General features: G+C 35.9%; 1 protein-coding gene across 1 annotated transcript in view; it reads right to left on the minus strand.

The window, feature by feature from the left end:
- Positions 1-11143, minus strand: part of LOC107587604 (cadherin-22-like) — a 100285-nt gene that overhangs the window by 14805 nt on the left and 74337 nt on the right. The window contains exon 10 of the mRNA XM_016275455.1: positions 3837-4088. Coding sequence (XP_016130941.1) covers positions 3837-4088 — 252 coding nt within the window. The remainder of the gene's footprint in view (positions 1-3836; positions 4089-11143) is intronic.

Here is an 11143-nt window from a genome sequence, read left to right on the forward strand (position 1 = left end):
AGCTGGATGTTGACATCACTGAATTCAATGATGAACTGTCTTTTAACTGAAAAATGAGTGTTTACTATTGTCATTTTGCATTATTGACACTATTTTCCTAATTAATGCTGTTCAGTTGCTTTGTCACAATCTGTATTGTTAAAAGCGCTATATAAATAAAGGTGACTTGACTTGACTTGACTTGTTGTTCCATTTAATTAAGCTGACTGCTGTAACGTTAGCCTATATCCAGCTTAGGCTGTTTTCCCTAAATTTGTATATATATACTGTTTGAATGACAGCTTGGTAAATCTGTTGGCGATCAAATATTCAATATCACGACTCATCATAAGTAGGCTACTTGGTACATTATCAGCGCAGCGGCAGACGTTCAAACTAATATCACGTAAGTTACGTCTCTGTGATGATTGGTTGATATCAGAAGGAGGCTAGCCTCCCTTGCGAGGTTTCTTTTCTCAACACTCCTCAGTGCTGAAAGTGAACACTCGATGGTGCTTAGCTAATTTTTTTTATCAACGGAGGCACGAGAGCTCCGCGCTCCCCTGGCCTCCCCCTACCCTTCTCTAGCATTAGCGGTTGTAATTACATCAGCAGATTCGGCACATTCGCGATAAAAAAGCGGCGCTTTCACGTTATGGTATTACAACTGTGATACACATTCTGAGACATGAACTGAAATGAATTGTGAATTTTATTAACATTAAATCGTCCTCCTCCCATTTTCACCTTAAAATTACACTGCCTCCCCCGACGAGCCGCCACTGATGAATTGTATTTGTCCATATGGGATTTGAAGGTGGCTGCAAATGTACTCAGTGTTCATCATCGACTATTCAGTGCTGCCAAACATTCACACGCCAACTGTGCTCTCAGACACCACAGATTTAAAACAACCAGCATTAAACTTTCATCCGTTTCTGCCTTTCAGCTTCATTGTGCTGCTTCGGTTTTAATTGATGTTCATTTCAGAGGAAGATCAAATCCTTTGGGATGACAAAATTATTAATTAGAGATCAATTTTGAGGTGCTTCGCTCACATATTTACACGACACATTAAAACTAATGACTAAATGATGAGACATTTTATAAAAATGTTTGTCTGTGCAAAAACTCACCACTAGAGTGTTGTGAGTGGATGCCAGGGAATTGCTATGTGGTTGCTAGGTGGTTTTACTGTATTTACATTATTGCATGAAAAGATCCTCTGTGGTTTACAAATATTGATTCCATTTAGATTAAAATAAACTAAAATAGGCTAAAATAATAATAAAAATACATAATTAAAAAAAAATATATATATATAAAATAAAATAAAACAAAATATAATAAAAAAAGATTTCAGTATGACAGGCTATGTTACTTGAATGCTGACCAATCTGAAGCCAGGACTGGAAATAGCAAAGACCAGAACAGAATAGCATAGAAGAGAAAAAATATTATTATGAATTATGTTTCCAAATATAATTTTGATTGCATTTCGATTATTAAAATAGAGTAAAATAGGTTGAATCAATGATTCACCGCAGGAGAGATGAGCAGAAACCTGCTCAGCTGACTGAAAACAATTCATGTTGCATACTTTCCCGAGAGAGAGAGAGAGAGAGAGAGAGAGAGAGAGAGAGAGATGGGAAAAGCACTAAGTGGAGAAGAGAAAAATAAAGACAGATATACTGAGGACAGGAGAAAGTCATAAAACTTTCAGAGATGACAAGAGAAGCGCAGTTCACCACTCCGGTACATGGGAACTGGTGGATGTCTAGAAAGGCTGCTCTATTTAAAGCCACGGCGCTCCGCCGGGACAGCGGTGCTGATGCTGCTCTTTTTGCGAGCGAGGGCTACATCCGTATTGAGCATCCCCTACCTCACCCGTCCTCCGCTAGAGAGGCTGCACGTCATTCACCGAGCCCTATATTGTGAGTGTGTTCTCTCTGCATGAACAAAAGCTTTCGTTCTCCGCCTGACGGAGGATGAGCAACTGCAGTCAGTGGGCAGAGGATGCTGAATGAAATATTGATCAGCTTTTATGTCATCCTAGTTTTGTTTTTCGCCTCCTGCCGCATTTGAACCCAGGTTTTAAAGAATGATGATGGGCCATTAAAAGAGTTACAGCGGTGGTGGAGGTAAACACAAATGTTAAGAGCTTGCTTGGCTCTATATATCTGCTGCTCTCCAAGTATACGACTATTGAAAGCCTCTATTATTTACTCTATGAATGCAAATATTAATGCATATTCTCAAGTGGACATCCTTGCATCTTAGAGATCCGTCAGACACCTGTGTTTTGTTAAAGGTGAGATGATACAGATGAGTGACCCTTGCATTCATTCACATCATTGACCCACATACACTCACATTCCATGACTTACATACCTTATATAAATGCTTAAGTAATCCTCTGGGTTATTTACCATTTAATATCTACAGACAACCTATCATAAATAATACATGCATAAACGTGTGCATGAATGAATGGGAAACACATTGGAAATCAATGGAATCTATCAGATGAGAACTGTGAATACATGTTTAAGAGGCATCTACTCATTCTGCATTGTTACGTTTTTCCTCCATAGTTTTAGAATCATTTTAGAATTGTACATTTTTACAGTAATAATTACTATTTTTATTACTCTATTTATTATAAAGACATTTACATTGTTATAAGAACATCATTTTAATTTTTTAGCTTCAGTGGCATCACAGAAATGAAAATATATTTTGAAAATGACATTTTACCTTTAATAATTTTTTTTAAATCAAAGAAACGTATGTGAATGATATTTGATCAAAAAATGGTAATAATAAACATAAATAATATATATATATATTTCCTATAATTTATGACATTTTATAATAAAATCTATACAATTGCTTTTCTTATGTATGTAATGTCTTTATAATTTCTTGTTTCCTCCAATAATTAAAAAAAATAAAAATACAATTGTACATTAATAATAATAATAAATATTAATAAAGAATTAAAATAATAAAATAATAAAATAATAATAAAAAAAGGCAAATGTAATTTGCAAAAAAAATATAATTTCTATTACTATTTGTATTACAATTATTACTATAATTTTAGAATTATAAATATGTTGTTAATACTTTTGCCTCACATTTTTCACTTTTGCATCCATGATAGATAAAAATTAATATATAAATATTTATAAATATAACATATAGGCAAAAAATTTTTTTTATGAAAATAAGTTTTGTAAATAAATTAATATTCTTTTCAAACCTTTGACTAGTAGTGTGCGTTTATGGATATGACAGATGATTTTATCCAAAGCGAACAGTGAATTCAAGCTATAAATTTCATCAGTTTATTTGCTCCCTAGAGTTCAAACCCATGACCTCGTGATGTTCTACCAGTCAAGCTACATGATGTTGGTACTCAATACGCTGTCCGATCTGTCAGACTGCTTCAAAACTAGAAGCACAACACAATATTACACGCATACAGCATGAGACCGGTGCGATAGAGTCGCATATCAACCCCGTCTGTCAAAGTCTTTCACCAGTTGAACAAGAAAACACGGTTACTTTCGCTTAGCATCCGTGTGAGGATGTGATGTAACATACTGTTTATATTCAATAAACTCACAGGAATGACACCAGTGATGCATAAGCAGTTCATCCACCTAGAAATGCAGTACAAACTCAATTGGACAATCTATGCAACACTGAAATACAAGTTTCTTGTCTGCTCGGCTTCCTAAAGCATGCATTATGAACTGAGGAAAGCATTGAATTGCATTATCTCAAACTCTGACATTAGGTTGAAAATAGGTCGTAATGTTCCTTAATCAGTTGATAAGTGAAGGCTTTACCGATGAGGATGAGGATGCAGACCAGCAGCGCGATGAGAGCGCCGGGGCTGAGCGCGGCTGACATGACGTAGGCCGTGGCGTTGCAGGACTGAATGGCTCCGTCCGTGTCACAGCCGCACACGTGGATGGTGAGGGTCCCCGTGCTGCTGAGGGCCGGAGGGCCGCTGTCCACCACCAGGATGGGCAGCAGGTACACGTTCTGCTCCCGACGGTTGAATCCGGAGCGCTGCGTCCTGATGCCGGCTGTGTTGTCTACAGAGTCAGAGAGACCAAAGGTTTGAGATGCAAACATACGACTCAATATACAGTATGCAATCTGCTATTTATATATTATAATAATGCATTATTATAAATTATTTTATTATTACTGAAAATAAAGGCAGTGTGTTATATAATAGTACTGGCAGAGCCTTTTCTGCTGTGTGTAACCTTAATATAAACATTACTTACTATGGTACATTTAAAAGTAGCACAGTTTTGCCATCTTGCTATCATGGTAAAGCGAAACGTTGAGAACTAAATATTACAAAAAAATTAAAAACAACCAAAAACAATGCAGCTTATAAAAGTATATAAGACATAAACATGGATTGCATATAAGGATGCATTCAATTGATCAAAAGTGACACATTTTAAGACATTTATAATGTTGCAAGAACATTCTAGTTCAAACAAATGAACCTGAAACCAGGCTAATTATACAGAGTTTTAATTAAGACTAATTAGTCAACTAGTCATTCAAACAACCCACCAACTTAAGTAAAAAAAGAGACATACAATTCATATGTTATATATAGAGTATATACAATTTATATTTAGTATATTTAAAATATACTTAGAATTAATGAAAAATAATAATTAAAAAAGTAAAAACTAAAGCAGAGAGACACAATAAAAGCAGTATAATCTTAAAAAAATATATGTATAATTTATCATAACAATAATTAATAATAAAATAAACATAATAACGTTTATAATTAAAATAATAACATTTAATAGACTTTTACATTGTTGCAAGAACATTCCATTTCAGATAAATGAACCTTAAACCAGCCTAATTATACAGGACCTTTAATTAAGACCAATTAGTCAGAAAACCCACCAACTTTCAGCCGTGGTGAGAGTAAGAGACTTTTTCAACAGCATTACAAGATCTTAACGAGCCCTAAAGTTCAAACTTTTAAATATAAAATAGCTATAGATATTCACACACATATAACACACACTCGTTCCCCTAATAGAAGAAACGACCACAAACTGAGCCCATTGTGGGCTGTCAGCGAGAAACAAAGCAGGTCTGAAGCTCCCCAGAACTGAAACGGCAGATGTATGAATGCGGCGAACAGCAAAATACTGTGAAAAACTACAGCAACAGCTCATCTGATGGACTTGCATACAGGCACACGAGCCATCCATCATGGAGGACATACATCACTGTCAGCTCCAGCGCTAGAGCACCACTTACTGATAAATACAGCTGGCGTCTTCACATCCGCCAGAGAGACCAGGAATTTCTGCTGAGTAAAAGCACCATGACATTGGGACTGGACTGGACCGGTAAATCTTCTCTCAGTGGTGCTCTCCTTCTCAAAAATACAGCACACACCATCAACGAAGGCAACAAAACCATGTCTGAAGTCTAAAAACATCAGGAATGGAGACATTACCATAACCAAACTTCAGCGCAGTTGTTTCCCTGCAATGAGCCGAAGTAAACACTGAGATGTGTTTTAAAATGCAACGCTGATACGGTCATTGATCGGGTTATGTCGAATCCATCAACCAATCATTTATTAAAGAGCACAGAGCCGTGACCTTTCAATATTCATCCAGTTGGGCCGCGGCTTTCTGGCAAACACCTAAATGACAAAAAGAGGACGCAGAAGGAAAGCATTGATTGAGTTCAGCACCTCGAATCAGCGCTCAGATTAGCTTCATAATTGATTTCGAGTCACCAAAAGCTGTGAATCAGATTTAGTGCTTACGTTTATTAGGGATCCTGCACTTTTTGACCAGTGAATTACTGTGACCTTTCTAGTACGTGGATAAGGATTTTTAAAAATGATTCAAACACAGACCAATTCACTTATGAATCATTAAGAATCGACTCCAAAGAATGACTCACAAATCAGTCATTATGAGCAAGCTTTACTGTACATAGGACATGAACAATATGAAATATTGTAGAAAAGAGATTAAAATGTATATTCACTAAAGAATATTCTATGAACAAGATTTTTAAATATGGAAATGGTAAACACCATTTTTAAAATTCATTATATATATATTATATTATTATTAAATATTTACTATTAATTATTTATTTACAATATATTTAACTAATATAATATAATATATATAATATAATATAATAATGTATTTTTTTAAAAAGTACACACTTTTTAGATTAAAAAATATCACAGAAAATCAATGATCAAATCACACTTTTCAAACAAAACATGAGATAAAAAAAGACATTTGTATGATTTGAAACAAAAGGATAAATCTCATGTTAAAAATGAAGATGTCAGTATTGTTTGTGGTTAGTGAATATTGATAATTCATGTGACCGGTGTGACCTTCAAGCATCCACTAAAAATCACTAAAACAGCATCTGATTCAAACACACTGAGACTTCAGCGATGAGGGAGAAAACATCCCGCAGCATTAGAGACACTTGATCTGCTGAATCACATTTACACATTTAGAAGACACTTGTTTTGGGCATCTGCATTTGCCAGATGGAAACGTATTGTAATGTTTCTGTATCACAGCATCGGCCAGCTGAGGCCAGAACAGTCAAACTCCTTTGAATACGAAATATGGAAAGAGAACAATGAAATCAAACCAGAACAAAACTCACCACCGATGCCAAAAACATCCCAAACAAAATGAGCAACAATGAACAATGCCCTCGGCCTGCGCTATACGTTCTGCTGCGACTAAAAACACGCCAGCAGGCGACTGGGGAGCAAATGGACACAGAAAATGTTTGTGGAAAGACAAATCAAACACTGGTGTGAGAAAACAGCCTCATGTGTTTGACTGGCTTCAGACGAGCCGTCCAAAACCAAAGCCAAAAGATGTTTTGTTTGGAGTCGTCAATCAAATTCCCAACGTGCCAAACAGCTCTCTCTGTCCCTCTCTGGAAGGACTCTGTTCGAAGCACAAAGTAAGAGATGAATTTAATATTACAGTGAAAGGACATCGGAATCAATAGAACAGATAAAAAAAAAAGCTGAAAAAGCTGCGTTCGTCCTCGTGAGTCGGATCACAGAGGGAGAAGGTAACGCGGCGCTGCAGCGCTCAACTGAGAAAAATGACAGATTCAATCTGACAGGTTGACAAATGTGTCCATGAAAACAGAAGTATGGGGGATACGGTGCGTGGGAGGATACAAAGTGTGCTCTTTTGAGTGTGCTTGAGAGGGGAATAGCAGAGGAAACCTGTGTAGGCGTCGTTTTAGGAGAGTTTCTGGGTGAATCTCACAACAACTGTCAAGAACACATCCAGGTCATATTTCATCCCAAAATCAAATGAGAGAAAAATAGGAAATTATATTCAGCAAATAGGAAATCAAGCCTGTTTTGGGATCATCAAAGGTGAAGTGTGAGACTATAGCGACAACAAACAGAAAAGCAAAAAGAATAAATGTTTTCAAGCAATTTTCAAACATTCCCCTCAACTTTGCAGAGATGTTTGGTGAAAATAGTGGAGCAGAAATGACACAATTCACCTTTATTTTCATTTTTATATATATATATATATACTATTACACTTTTTGTCTTTTTTCTTTTGATTTTGGGGTGAAATCTGACCTGTACATTTCTTCATGAGATTCACTGTACACATCATTGCACAGTTGCAGATTGTGTTTCTGCAGTGTTTTAGTTATCATTTCTACCAGCTCTAGTTGATCCAGTGTGTGCGTGTGTCTCTCAGCTCAGGCGTGCATGTATGTGTTTGTGTGTATGTGTTTGTGTGGCCCTCGGCCGTCCTCACGTGCTCAGCTGACATTTGCCTGGCTCTCCACTGCTGACATTTCCATCCTGTCAGATCAGTCTGGATTTACCCATGCGTCACATCAACTTACACGCATCTCTAAAGTGGCCGGCAATAACACAGTCCCGCTCGGCCTGACGGGACACAACAGATATAAGACTGACAAAGCAAAGCAGAAATGAAAAATATACATTGAAGGAGAAAACGCCTGATTATTTGCAGATGGATTCACATCAATAATGCCAGCACACTCCCTACCAGAATGGAATACTGCCTTCTAGAATACCTTTTATATTATATATATATATATATATATATGACCCTGGAGCACAAAAGCAGTCTTAAGTCGCTGGGGTATAGTATTCAGTCTTTCTCGCACTGTATGACGTGACAGACAACTAGCATGTTTTTCGAGAATGTGGTTGTGAGTCCTGAAAATTTACGGGTGTGAGTATATACATATATATATATATATATATATATATGTGTGTGTGTGTGTGTGTGTGTGTATACACACACAGAGGCAGACTTAACCATTAGGCAAAGGTAGGCGACCGCCTTGGGCCCCCAAAAGCCAAGGGCTCCCTAAAATGCTTTTTATATGCGAGATGCGCGTTCAATGAGGACGCACAAGTGGTTGCAGCGGTGTTCATTACTACGACAACCGTCTGTGCGTCCGCGTTGAACGTGCTTCTTAGCAAAAGTAGGGCGATGTAGAAAATGGGGACCGAATCCCGGAATCTATTCATAAAAACGGAATTTACTGTGTAACGCGGAATGTGACGGAATGAACGGCGCAGACGCGCATTTCGTTTGCTATTTAATAGGGATGCACCGGTATCGGGCCCGATACTGAGCTCCAGTACTCGTACTCGTACTCGTACTCGTACTCGTTAAAATGCCCCGATACCAAACGCCGATACCACACAGCATGTGATAAGCGCCATATTCAGACAAAGAAACACCGAAAACAGAACAACAGACAGCAGAATGGAGTTAAGGATGTCTACTACGAAGTATGTGTATGCAATGAATATAACGTTAAACATTCAGTATTAACGCCTATATCCAAAAATTCTTCATACAGTGGACTACCAGTAAAATTGATACAAATTATTCAGACCGTGTCTGGGAAAAAAAATGAAGTTGAGGTTTGCATGAAGCTGAGTGACAGCATGCCCAGGAGACTACAGGCTGTCATTAAGGCTAAGGGTTGCCCGACTAAGCATTGATAGTTGTGTAAATACTGTCATACTAACAGCTGTTTAATTTTTGGTTGATTGTAATCTATTACATACAGTGGGTACGGAAAGTATTCAGACCCCCTTAAAATTTTCACTCTTAACAATATTGCAGCCATTTGCTAAAATCATTCAAGTTAAGTTTTTTTCCTCATTAATGTACACACAGCACCCCATATTGACAGAAAAACACAGAATTGTTGACATTTTTGCCTGTCACTCAGGCTAAGGGTTGCCCGACAAAGTATTAATAGTTGTGTAAATATTGTCATACTAACAGCTGTTTAATTTTTGGTTGATTGTAATCTATTACATACAGTGGGTACGGAAAGTATTCAGACCCCCTTAAAATTTTCACTCTTAACAATATTGCAGCCATTTGCTAAAATCATTCAAGTTAAGTTTTTTTCCTCATTAATGTACACACAGCACCCCATATTGACAGAAAAACACAGAATTGTTGACATTTTTGCAGATTTATTAAAAAAGAAAAACTGAAATATCACATGGTCCTAAGTATTCAGACCCTTTGCTCAGTATTTAGTAGAAGCACCCTTTTGATCGAATACAGCCATGAGTCTTTTTGGGAAAGACCCAACAAGTGGTATCGGCAAGTACCAAAATTAAAAGTATCGGTATCAGGTGAGTACTGGAAAAAGTGGTATCGGTGCATCCCTACTATTTAAGCACGCGCAACGCTCGCGGTTGTCATCTGTAGTAGCTAAATAGAAATTTTGCCATTTAATATTTACATACTGTACACTAGTCCATATCGCAGTTTGATTGAAGTGTACTGAATTGCATTTGATTTATTCATTCAATATTTGACGAATTCCGTGACATTGCTCGTTACACAGTAAACTTCTGTTGTGTAGCATTTTGAATGTACAAAAATTAAAGGGTTTGTTTAATTTTCATTGGAATAAAAGATAGATTCATGTTTTTGCCTTCATTTGATTACCAGAAAAAAATTAAATACACAACACAGAATTTCTAAAAAAATATAAGTAAATAAAATAAAAATTTCATAGGGCCCTATTATTGTATACAAATTAATAAATTAAGTTGTTTTTATGAATTCAATTAATTAGATATGTTTTTGATTAAACCATTAAAATGGAATACAGAAAAATTTTAATTAAAAAAAAGAAAGCACAGAATTTGGGTCCTAAGAATGTAATTTTTGTTAAACATTTAGTAGGCCTAAATTGCTGTTAAATTAAACAAGTTTCATGATTTTAATTAATTAGACATGTTTTTTGTTAAAATTTAATATAATCATCAAAAAAAAAAAAAAAAAAAAAAATCTTAAACTTATTTTATTTTTTGTATTCAAGGAAACATTTCTGATTTTCATTTTTTAATAAATTAAACATATTTTTTTTTAAAATTAAAAAAAATAATAAAAAAAAAAAAAAAAAAAATGAATCCTGAAAAATTTAAACGGAAAACCTAGGCTAATTTGGAAAAAATAAAACCGATTTCATAGGGCCCTATAAATATCATGCATCTGAAGCTATAATTTTAATACTAAGCAACAGTGCATATTATATAGGGCCTATTTTAATTTTTTTAAATGGCGCTCACTCGTTTTTGTGAAAGACCCAAGAAGGACCATGCACAGTCACTTTCCACACAGGCACACTTCATGTTTGGTTGAAATAATCCTTAAGCATGTAAATTTATCATTTCCTTCAGTTTAATTTAAATGTGCAATTAAAATAAATAAAAATAAATGTATATTTTAAAGTTTAGAATTAGACAGCCTTGCGTTGTGTAGACAATTGCATAGTGAAAATTACCCCAATGCGCCACCTAGTGTCCAACCTACTCTAATACTATTATAACCTGTTTAAATGTGAACAAGGGATTTACAACATTAAAGAAATCCTTTATTTATAACATGTACATGAAAAATCTAAAAGATTAGACACAACTATGGGACACGATCGTGCAGCAGCGAGCAACAGTGAAAGAAACCTCAAGGTTGTAGATGTGTGAAATTGTATAGGGCCCCATTCCTGTATTTTGCCTGGGGCCCCCAAATCACTAAATCTGCCCCTG

This window comes from Sinocyclocheilus grahami, unplaced genomic scaffold, assembly GCF_001515645.1.
Source record: "Sinocyclocheilus grahami isolate Dianchi unplaced genomic scaffold, SAMN03320097.WGS_v1.1 scaffold94.1, whole genome shotgun sequence".
In the NCBI taxonomy this organism is placed as follows: Eukaryota; Metazoa; Chordata; class Actinopteri; order Cypriniformes; family Cyprinidae; genus Sinocyclocheilus; species Sinocyclocheilus grahami.